General features: G+C 29.1%; 3 protein-coding genes across 3 annotated transcripts; 1 reads left to right on the top strand and 2 right to left on the bottom strand.

Annotated features, from left to right (window-relative positions):
* Nucleotides 1-609: 609 nt before the first annotated feature.
* LOC145014491 (protein FAR-RED IMPAIRED RESPONSE 1-like) lies at nucleotides 610-3518 on the bottom strand. Its single transcript, XM_078972875.1, has 5 exons — nucleotides 3462-3518; nucleotides 3226-3302; nucleotides 2890-3151; nucleotides 1426-1880; nucleotides 610-859 (listed from the first exon to the last, which is right to left on the bottom strand). Exons 1-5 carry the CDS (start codon nucleotides 3516-3518, stop codon nucleotides 610-612), a joined length of 1101 nt encoding a protein of 366 aa, XP_078829001.1.
* Nucleotides 3519-5283: 1765 nt separating this feature from the next.
* Nucleotides 5284-7059, top strand: LOC145047008 (sulfate adenylyltransferase subunit). The gene is made up of 3 exons (XM_078995261.1): nucleotides 5284-5617; nucleotides 6211-6426; nucleotides 6582-7059. The coding sequence occupies exons 1-3, from the start codon at nucleotides 5417-5419 to the stop codon at nucleotides 6780-6782; spliced, it is 618 nt and encodes a 205-aa protein (XP_078851387.1). The 5' UTR covers nucleotides 5284-5416; the 3' UTR covers nucleotides 6783-7059.
* A 2067-nt stretch (nucleotides 7060-9126) lies between these two features.
* On the bottom strand, nucleotides 9127-11819 carry LOC145047000 (alkaline ceramidase-like). Its single transcript, XM_078995256.1, has 3 exons — nucleotides 11651-11819; nucleotides 10646-11007; nucleotides 9127-9881 (listed from the first exon to the last, which is right to left on the bottom strand). Exons 2-3 carry the CDS (start codon nucleotides 10897-10899, stop codon nucleotides 9368-9370), a joined length of 768 nt encoding a protein of 255 aa, XP_078851382.1. The 5' UTR covers nucleotides 10900-11007; nucleotides 11651-11819; the 3' UTR covers nucleotides 9127-9367.
* Nucleotides 11820-12345: the final 526 nt, after the last annotated feature.

The raw sequence follows: 12345 nt of genomic DNA, 5'->3' as shown, positions 1-12345 counted from the left end.
TGGAAGACTTCTTGGAGTCAGCTACAATCTGTATGAAAATCTAGCTAGGAACATGAAGAACAAGAATCTTGGAAAATGGGGAACTTGATATTTGAGACTTGTGAAATTGTTTGTTATTGAATATTTTATCATGTTTGGTGTTATTTTATGATGATCAATATTGTTATCTTTATATTTTTTTAGTAGCAGTGTTGTATATTTGTTAGGAACAATGTTGTTGTATATGGTTATATGTAATGGTTAGATGTTTTTTTTTATGTGTAATCATATTTTTAATCACTTATGATTAAACAAAACATATGAAGTAGTATTATATAATATTTTATGATTTTACAGATGAATATTGTATATGGTTATGTGTAATGATTACATGTATTGAATAATAGTTATATGTAATCTTAAATGCTTGTAGTAACATTTAATAAAAGTTTAATCATGAATGAATATATTATCAAATCAGAGAAAGAATTATCAATGTAGATTAACTCCAGAAGACAAAATCATAGTAAATTCTATTTTATAAAAAGAGTAAAGTGTACTAAACAAAAAGTATATTATTTTGAAAAAAAAAATTATGACTTATTCATTACTGATTAAAGCAGTGAATATCTATGTAGCTTTTGATGATTGTTCTGCTGCAAGTTTGATTTGGAATGTCCACAAGTTATGAGGAGCCCTTTCTCCACATCCTGAGCATCTTCTTGTTTGCTTGTTTGAATTTTTATACGCTATTTCTGCTGCACTTTGAATTCTATTTTTCTTTCCGCATCCTTTATTGCTTTGAACATTTGGAACATTGATGTCAATGTCTTTTGGAATAGTTATGCCCATAAGCTTTCCTACCTCTTCAACATATGTCCTATTTTTTTTGCAATTCATTTGTAGGATCGTTTTCATATTCCTTCAGCATGCTTTCTGTTTTCTTAACAAACAAATCCATTTTTTCTTTATTTTTTCTTACGTATTCCAAACATGCTTCAAAGTTGTAGTATGCTTGATTGACAGATTTATTAATTTCACTGTCTCCTAAATCATATACATGTCTACCAAAATTATAATGCCTTGGTATCACATCCTTTCTCCAACGATTCTTAATGTATTGTTCAGGTATCTCCTTAATTCCATGTTTCATGAGTATGTTGAATGCATGTCTGCACAAAGTCCCAAAGTGGTTGAAGTGTTCACATGTACATTTTACATCATTTGTTGGAAGTTTATTTCCACCCGTTCAAAATAAAATTAAAGCATTAAGTGCTTTATAATCATAAATGAATACTTTTTTTATATTATGTGTTGATTCAACAAAAATTAAAATAAGAATATATTACCTCAAATTCTGTTTTTAGATCACTGTTTTTGTTCAGTTGTTCCACTTTGTATAACTCACATTCATTTTTTGTTGCAAGATGTTCGTATTAGCAGTACCAGGAACCTTTATAGATTTCTTTCTGTACTTGTATAAACTTTTGCAGCATTTTTTGTATTAGTCGTGGTGAAATAAATTTATATACTGCCTTCTTTGTTTGATGATCAAGCTCTTGTTGTGTATTTCGTTGTTTTTGAATTGTTGTGTCATAGTTCATCATGAAATGTAAAAGTAAATTTAAAGATTGAGAGTAAGTGTTGAAGAAGGAATTCATGCTTTCTGATCTTGAAGTGGTTTTCATCAATCCAGACATTCTTGTGTCACTGAAGTATGCAGGTATCCATTTGTCACGTAATTCAAACATATCATTAAACCATCTTTTATCTTCCAGATTGAATTCATTAATAATCAAATCCCACTTCTTTTCAAATTCATCAGGTTTGATATGCATGTTCCAAACAAGCTTGTTAAATCTTTTCTTGAAGTCTTTATTTTTAAATAAATCGCCAGTAATCTGTGAAATAACAATATTGCTTATATAAGTATAAATTATATACCTATTTCGATATATCATATATGATTAATCATATATGAGATTAATATGATTAATCATATATGATTACGGTAATATAGGATATACCATCTATGATTAATCATATATCATACTGTAATCATATATGATTATTTAATCATATATGATTAATCATATATCATATATGTACTGTAATCATATATGATTACTGTAATGTAGGATATATCATGTATGATTAATCATATATCATATATGTACTGTAAACATATATGTTTAATCATATATGATTAATCATATATCATATATGTACTATAATCATATATGTTTAATCATATATGATTAATGTAATTTAGGATATATCATCTATGATTCATCATATATCATATATGTATTGTAATCATATATGATTATTTAGTCATATATGATTAATCATATATCATATATGTACTGTAATCATATATGTTTAATCATATATGATTAATCATATATGATTACTGTAATGTAGGATATATCATGTATGATTAATCATATATTATATATGTATTGTAATCATATATGATTAATCATATATCATTAATCATATATCATTAATCATATATCATTAATCATATATGATTATATTGTATCATCATAATCATAGTATGATATATGATAACTTATATTATTATAATTATATATGGTTAATCATATATAATCATATTATTAATATACTTAATTATATATCATTATATCAATCATATATGATTAAGTATTTTTTTAATAATAAGATTATATATCATATATGATTATATACTGTATTATCATATTACATACTATGTAATCATATATGTTTATACAGTATGGTATCTAATAATTCATATTATTAGAATAGTTAATCATATATGATTAATTATATATGGTTATATAGTATGATATCTGATAAGTCATATATGAATCATCTGTCATAATACTATATAATCATATATGATTATATAATGTATTTTTTTTATACCTTTGCTTGCAGTTTTTTCACTATGTGCCACATGCATAGTCTGTGTCTTGAATTTGGTAAGATAGATTCCCCTACTTGTTTTATTGCTGCATCTTGATCAGTTAGAAAATTTTTTGGTGATTTCCCTTCATGAGCTCTAAGAAAAGCTTTAAGCATCCATTCATACGACTCAATTGTCTCTCTACTTAGCAACCCAACACCAACAGTAACTGATTTCTTGTGGTGGTCAACTGCTGTGAATCGAACAAATACCATTTTATACCTATATAAAGAAAATGTGTTTAGTACAATCATATTTGATTAATAGTATGTTTGAATTTATATACATTAACTTACTTGTTTGTTCTAAAAGTTGCATCAAAAGGTATAACTTCTCCAAACTCTACATAAAAAGCCTTTTCTCTTTCATCTGCCTAAAACATAGCAGCCAACGGATCTCCATCACGTAGGAACTCAAATGAATAATTTGGGTAATGATCTCTATGATCATTCATTTTGTTTATCATTATTTGAGCATCCTTGTAACATAAGATTCTATTTACTCCTCTCCTCAAGTTTTTGTAGTATGTTACCTTCGCCCCTACATATTCATATCCTCCTTTCAAAACTGCTCGTATTTTGTGAGCCATTGTCGGACCAATTTTAGCTTTTGATGCACGTACTACAAACTCTTTTCAGAATATGACATCTTTCTTGCCTTTTTCGTATAAGGTCTTTCCTCAATACTTTCCAGTGGGTGGTTGTGTATTTCAAATAATTTCTTAACTTTGTAATCTGTTGTTCCATAAACATTTTCAAATATAATCTTTGTTGTACACCCACTAATTATCTTATTTGAATTTGGTTTCCTCTTGACAGAACTTGTAGCCAACGTATCACAAGGTTTTGGTTTATCCTTGCCACCCCTATTGCATATAACATATTTTTCTTTTATTATTTGGCTATTGTATTTTGATTGACTACTCAATCTTGTACGAAAACCTGCCATTTCTGCATAATCAGTATACATTTTTATTGCCAAATTTAGTGATTTGAAAACACTGTTTACAACTGGTACAAATTCTGTAGGGACATCTGGTTTATATTCAGATTCTTCAATTATGTTACTGCAATATTATTCATTTGTTGAATTGGAACTTTCACCTGATAAAAGAAAAGAATGACAAATATGTTATTATATAATTTTATGTTGTAATAATCATATGTGATTAACGATATGTATTTATATTTTAGTATAAACAATCATATATGATTTTAGATATTAATATATTATTAGATGTTAAATCATATTTATTTGTACATTGTATTATATGATTGATCATATAATATACTGTGTAATCATAAATGATTATACGTATCAATTTATAAATAATCATACTTGATATTGTTTAATCATGTATGATTAATCATATGTATTTGTAGTTTGTAATATATGATTAATCCTATTTTATGATGTATAATCATATATGATTATTCATCCAAATGTAATATTAATATAGATTTCAATTTGAAAACATATATGATAAATCATAATTACAAACTATAAATACATATGATTAATCATAGATATGAATAATCATACCTTATATGATTAAATCACATATTGTATTGTATAATCATATAGGATTATTCATAATTTATATTATATAATAAAAGAATAAGAATGAAATGTAGAAACTATCATGTAATATGTAGTATTAAAACGAATTAGTTGTACCTTCAATACGAATCGTAGTTTGAAGTTCTTCAGAAGTGAAAGAAATTGAATCGATTTGTTCGTCGTTAGGAGATGAATTGATTTCAGCTATAATAGTATCAGTTGCGATCGACTTGTCAATTTCTTTTGGATGCGACATTATTTACGAAAATTGATTTTGATTCGATTTTCAAATGCTTTGTTTACGATTAAGAGGTGCTTGTTTCTTCGATTTGTGGTTTGTATCTCGTATTTATGAGGATATGAACTGATGCTCTGTTTCGATGGTTTTTTTTTATATGAAGATTGCGAATAATTTGATAACAGATTCAGTAAAAATATGATCTTTTTTATTATATTGAATGAGTTGTTGAAGATTTGATGATATGATTACGTAACTGATACTGAAAATCGATGATTTAGCGATATGATGATTTTTAGAGAAGGAAGGTGTCCGCTTTCTCAACATTAATTTGAACTTTACTATTATACCCCTTAATCATTTAACAGTTGACGTTAAGTTTCATTGGCTGATATTTAATCTCACAATCTCTAATTTTTTATTAATCTCAAGGAACCATCCCATATATATATATATATATATATATATATATATATATATATATATATATATATATATATATATATATATATATATATATATATATATATATATATATATATATATATATAATAAAAACCCTAATTTGATTGTATCCGCAAGTTTCAAACCTCTTCCTAACAAGTAACAATGGTGTTTCCAACTCTAGTACTAGTCATGAGGCAGCTGTATTAAGAACATAGAATTCGATTGAAGTGTCCTTCGTCTCTATGGCGCAGATTCTAAGTATAAGCCACCCAAGTTCTTCCAAATCTCTAGCAATTGGATATCGTGTTGCTCTCTCAGATGCTCAGTCAATCAATTTGACTCGCCGCCGCCGTCAAGAGTCGAGCCATAGCTGGAATTCTCTACAGCGTGACCTAAAATCTAATGGAAGAATCTATTGCCTATTCTCTGATAATCGTAGCAAGGTATTATCACTTAGAAACGTTTTGCTTATTCCTTCAATTATACTGCATATACTTTCGTTTGTTCCAATTTCATTTTTTACCCAACAAGCCAACACCTGTTGTGATTATTGGTGTAGAATCACTCTGAATTGAAAGTAACGTTATCTCCTCATGCCAATTTCGATAGAACGATTTTCAAATCCATCGACAAAATCTGTATATGAGAATGCTTGCACTAAGTCAGATTTATAGATTTTTTTTGCATATACTTTAGATAGAAAACTTGGGTGGACTCTCTTTTAAGAATTATTAAACCACAAACCGGGAAATCGGGAATTTTGTACTCAAGTCAAGGACAAGCTCCATAAATTCATCTACGAAATGCATCCCAAGGATTCTGCAAAAGTAAAAGCTACGAAAGCTATTGTGTTGCTATTTAAAGGTTCAATCAAATTCATGGAGTAATAATGTGTAAGGTGATAGAGAGATTCGCAGTTTGGACACTGGCTATAACGACCAATGATAGACACATACCACATGTGTCAAATGACTCATTTGCCCTTCTTCAGTTTCTTGTCATTTCACATTTTACTTTTGTACATCATTTGTTGCAGGATCAGGCCAAGAAAGCACTAGAAAGTGCACTTGGTGGCAAGAAAATGGAGTTTGAGAAGTGGGACAAGGAGATAAAGAAGAGGGAGGAGGCAGGTGGCGGCAATGGTGGTGGTGGTGGAGGGTGGTGGGGCAGGTGGTTTGGTGGGTCAGATGGTGAACATTTCTGGCATGAAGCACAGCAAGTCAGTCTTACCCTCTTGGTACTAGCTGTCATGGTAAAAAAAAAAAATATTCTTTACCTCTTTATTAGATTCCATTCTTTCACATTTGCATTAATAAATGTATGTTCATATTACAATTTCTTTACATTATTGTATGCTGTTTCTTCATATTTGAAATTTTGAATTCTGTTTTTTGTTTACATTTGCAGACTCTGATACTTGCAAAAGGTGATGTATTGTTTGCGGTTGTACTCAATCCGTTGCTATCATTTTTACGGGCCCCACGAAACGGATTGCGATACATTACATCGAAAATCAATAAAAATGGATCTCCTCAACAAGAAACATCATATGTTGCTACTACTTCTGCAAAGGAGTCTGTTATTAGCAAATGGGCTAGTGATTCTTAGTATTTTTTTTTTTCTAGTTTATTGTTTTTAAATCCACAATTAAAAAAAAAAAAAGAGTCAAATTCCATTTTGATTTTGCGGAAAATGCTAAATGTCATGAGTTTCATCATATATGGTTAAAAAAATTTGAAATCGTGTTTGTGGTTGAAATTTGATGTCGTAAAAAAGTATATGGGCCAAATTTAACTAGTGCAAACATGCAACGATTCATAGTATTTTGTTTGAGGTGTACCAATCAACATTATGTGTTAATAATATGTTATTGCTGTTATTGATATTGCGGATTGTTTTATGTTTATATGGTATTTTAATTTACGAATATGATCCGGTATTTTCAGCTTTTTGACATTCGGGTCGATCACAGTTTACTCATGCTTTTTGTCAATATACATTATTACTTTTTAGAGGCCATATTCATAAAAGTTGACAAACTATAGGGACTAATAATGTAACTTATCCAATAATTGCAGATCCGCTCAAAGTTGGCCTCACATTTGTTTAGAACCTTCCCTTAAAAACCAACCAGATTTTTATTTGTTTAGAAGTGTTTGTTCAAAAAGTTGTTAAAAGTGTGTGAAGTTATATAAAAGGTAAAAGGTAAAAGGTAAAAGTTTTATAAACCTATTTTAAATTATTTTTGGAGTATGACAATTTTATTTATAATAGAAGTTTTAATTCTGTGTTGCCGAAAAATATTTTCTTTATAATATATATATTTTTTTAGTCTAAAAAATGGGCTAAAAACCGTTACCCTTAAAGTCTAACCTACCCCAAAATATATGTATATTTTTTCCCAACATGATTTGTGGGTGTTGAGTGTTTATTATTGTATTTAATTAACTAGGGTTATGACCATCCGCACGTTGCTGCGGAAGCTCCAGTATGTTAAAAAATGCAGTTTGATACCATATATACAACGAAAACGATTAAATCATATAAAATGGAATACAAAAATATCAAAATAAAACATGAATACAAACAATTGATTTGAAAGTGTATCTTTAAGAAATTAATAAAAAAAAGATTATTAAAAAATTATATAAGGAGCCAAAAGATAACTTTAAAATATAGTAAGTGACAAAATTATAATGTATAAAATACTCATAAATTAACTTTAAAATTATAAGGGTTGAAAACTGTTATATAAAAATTAATTAAGGAGAAAGAGTATAAATATATATAATTTTTAAAATTATAAGGATAAAAAATTGTTACATCAAAAATTGTTTAGGGGTATAAAATATAAAACAAATAAAAGTAAAGGGTGGAAAATGAAAAAAAAATTAAGGATAAAAAATGTTACATAAAAATTAGTTTAAGGGTATAAAATATAAAAACAAATAAAAGTAAAGGGCGGAAAATGAAAAAAAAATACATCAAAATTAGTAGCGGTACAAAATATAAAAACAAATAAAAATAAAAGGTAGAAAATGAAAAAAAAAAAAAAAAAAAAAAAAAAAATTGAAAGTATGAAAGTATGAAATGTGCTTACGTGGAATGAATAGTAAATCCTTACATACCAATTTTGGTAATTAATATATATCCTTCTTAATAAATGAATGTTTTTTTTACCACATGTCAATCTCTTATGAGTTTTGATACTTGTCATTTTGTGATATTTTTGAAATAAATACTATACACTTGTCAATTTTTGATTTGTTTCAATTTTTAAAATTAAAATCATTATTTATATATGTAAAGTATTAAATATCATATATATGATATTAAATTGCAATAAATAAGTTTCTTCCTTTCTCATTTTAAAATTATACATTAAAAAATATTTTATGTTTACATTTTAATTTAAAATTTATTTTTTTTTAAAATCAACCCGTGTAACACACGGATCTCACACCTAGTATAATAATGATTTATCCTTAATGTAATATTTGTTTAGCAAATTATTGTTGCAAATACAATTAATACGATATGATATTTGTATTTGTTACTTATTAGTGCCATTTTTGCCCATGCAATCCGAGTATGGGAATATTTGTTGTTATAGATCTATCTATAAATATATTTATGGGCTTCCACTATCTACGAAAGAAGAGAAAAGGCACTTACTTTGGAGGTGAAATTTCAAAGCTTTGAGCTAAAGTAGACTATACTGTTGTACATCGTGCAGTCATACTTGTACACTCAGTCCTCGTCCCCTTTACTTTTCACTTTTCAGTCGTACTTGAACTTTGACTTACTAAAGAAAGGTAACTGCTTTTTTTAAATATACAAAAGAACTAGAATCCTTTAACTTGTATTTAGAACAAAACTACACAATATATGATAAAGAGAACGATGTTAAACAAAAGCCAAATCATTTCCAAAATTAAAAAGAAAAAAAACAGATTGAAACTATGATCTTTAATAGAAAGAAAAGTAGCATGCTATAATAAACAAATAAATGAAAATACGTTGCTATTTCTTGCAATTAATCCTACCATCAACAAAACCATAGAATATATTGTACACTTTCACAACCTAAAAAGTCCCACAAAACCCTACCCTTACCAAACCATCTTTAATCCAAAAAAAAAAAAAAAAACAAATCCATCAAACCAAAGTACGTTGCTATTTCCCACGTCTTGTCACTGCGCCTTGACCTTCTCAATCCTCACATACGGCAAAACCCCACAAAACCTCACCACCTCGGGGCTCCACTCCCTTTGTTGGGCCCTACAAAACATCAAAAACGTATTTGCGAAATACGCATTGAATCCCATGAAGACATGCCACAACGCATGCCCTTGCGGGTTGACCGGCCACTTGGACACCTGCCCGCAAAAAAACCGGTCAACAAACCAACACAAACTACCGAGAAACAAGGTCGCCACGTAGGATTTGGCAAGGCGTTTAGCGGATGTGTTTTGCGTGTAGATGTAGTATTTGTAGACACGGGGGATACAGAGGAGACAGAGGAGTATGTAATGGAGTTTGAAACCGATATCGAAACGGATTATGGAATGGAGCACTGCGAATGAGACACCGTAGAGGAAGAGGAAAGTAGGCATGGTGCTACGGTAGTGCCAGTCGGGGGAGTAGAGGATGTAGATGTAGAGCAGCATTTCCCATACCATTGGGGTTTCGTCGCTTTGTTGTTGACTGAAACAAAAAGTTATGTTATCGAAATGTATAATGAATTTAATAAAGATTTTGATATTGTGCAAGACTACGGGCATGTTTCGGTTAGCTTTTTTAGCCTAAAAGTGATTTATAAGAAAAGTGCTTATTAGTTTATGGTTTTTAGGAAAAGCTGATTTTAAAAAGTGTTTGGATAAGAAAATATGCTTTTCAGGAGTAAAATGGCTTAAAAAGCTAAAAAAGCTAGGATTTTCCAGCTTTTTAAAAGCTTTACTTTTTCCTATCCAAAAAACTGTTTTAAAAAAGCATTTTTTAAATACACAAACACTTTCTTAGCTTATTAACTTTTTGAAAAGCTAAAAAGGTAATAAACTATTTTAAAAAGTTATCCCAAACACCTACTACAACTTTAATATCTTTAAAATTATGTTATTCAAGTGTACCATCAAATTTATGGTTTTTAGTTCATATAAATACTCTTTCTCTATGTTCCTATGTCGAACCTTTTTGAGCGGGACAAAAAATTGCAATTTCTATCGCAATAAGTGTACTGCACACCAAATACAGTACAACTTGTCTTATCCTGCCAAGCAACCAACAAGAGCTTATGGAAGTATATGTTTTAAATTGCCAACTTAAATTTACGTATTGACCCCAGTGTTCAAAATTTTAAAACTAAAAATATAGAGTCAACTAAAAAAGTTTCTATTTCTTGCATTTAACCCTTTACATAAAGAAAAAACACAAACTTGCAAGAAACTGAATGTTGAAAATAGTTCACTTACACATGTTGTAGTGTGGCATGATACATCATGCTTCCAATAGCAAGTGCCATATTTGATAAGTGTAGAACACTAAATCTCTTCTCAAAACGTTGAATCAATGAACTTAGAAGACCAATGAGTGCCAAAAGAATGCATGGGATGTTTGAGATTGTGTTGAAAAATTCAGCAATGTAAGAAGAATATACATAATTCTTCTCACACCATTCATGTGAAGATGTGACTGGACCCCAAAAACTTGATATACCATCTGCCATATAAATATATATAGATATATATGTTCTCCCTCACCAAGCAAAATGTAGCAAGCTATATCATCACTTTTATAGTGCTGTTTTCACGATTGGAAGCATCAACTGATGTACCTGTAGATAAAGATTCATTATTCAAACCTCAGATATCATCACCCAACAAGAAATAAGATGTTTCTTTTTTACTCAATGGACCTATGATTCATTTTCTTCCTTCTTCTTACATCACATATGTTTCAGACCTTTCAATGTTTTATTTCTTTCTTCATAAACGTATGATGAGAATGTTTCAGCCAGCATTAACTAGTTTGAGATGAATGGGATAGTTATTCTAATGAGTGAACCAACAATAGGAATCAACTAACTAACTACTTCACAACTTAAAATCCCATATAAATTATTCAGTTCAAAATTCGTAGAATTTGAATACCAGGCTCTGGAACTGGGAATCAAGGAAGAGGCAAATTTAACGAGTAAATGAGTTATACTTGTGCGATTATCGAATACTCTACACGAGTTTAGCGAAGATACAACATATATTATCACAAAACCATGATTAAACTATGTCGAAATTTCAAAATTCCATCAGATCCAATCATACAATTTTAATCATGTGACATATATATCAACGAAAGTTGCTAAAACAATCCATAGAGCTGCAATTGAATACAATTTCGAAAATACATAATACTGAGGGAAGAACCCTAGGTGATTGGATTGCGTGAAGATGCAAAAGGGAAAGGGAAAGCAAACCCACCTGTATTAGCATTAGATCGCTGGTTGTTGGCTCTGTGAGTGAAAAAAAAAAATTGGGTTCGATCGGAAGGGATGGATGATAACGGCGACAAGGAAGGACCACTCCTCTTTTGGGGAATTCAAGGTCTGAGAGTGTACCAGTCGGCATATATTTATTATTTCCTAATTTTTTATAATAACGTTCAAAGTTTATTCTTCCAAGTATATTATATTAGATAAATAACACGGAAATTCAATAATCTAAACATTTATATATTGTTATTTTAAAGTAATATGTTAGATTTTTTTTTTAAACATAACTATTTTGTCAATAATGGATTATTTTGTAATTAAATCAGGCCCAACCCATTCCGATTGGGTTTTCCATACAAACCATTACAAATATCATAATCATATTTTAGATTAAGTTGGTAAATATCTGATTCCGATGATTAGAAGATTTTGTGGTTGAGTTTTTGACTCATTTGTTTATAATTGCTTAAATTAGAATTATATTTGTAAATAAGTGGGTTCCAAACCAAAAAAAAACTGGTCAAGAACGTAAAGAATGGGTCTGAAATGTTACCTTTAACTTTGAATGTGTTTAGGTAGTTTTTTAGTATTAGAAATGACCATAATATTATAGAGTTAGTTTTTTTAGTGTCTTGCGTTATTCCACAGTGAAAATTTGTAGTCTAGAACAAACATAACGTATTC

This window comes from Lactuca saligna, chromosome 1 (genome assembly GCF_052625555.1).
Source record: "Lactuca saligna cultivar CGN05327 chromosome 1, ASM5262555v1, whole genome shotgun sequence".
Lineage (NCBI taxonomy): Eukaryota > Viridiplantae > Streptophyta > Magnoliopsida > Asterales > Asteraceae > Lactuca > Lactuca saligna.
The sequence above is the reverse complement of the archived record's forward strand: the minus strand, read 5'-3'. Positions and strand labels throughout refer to the sequence as shown.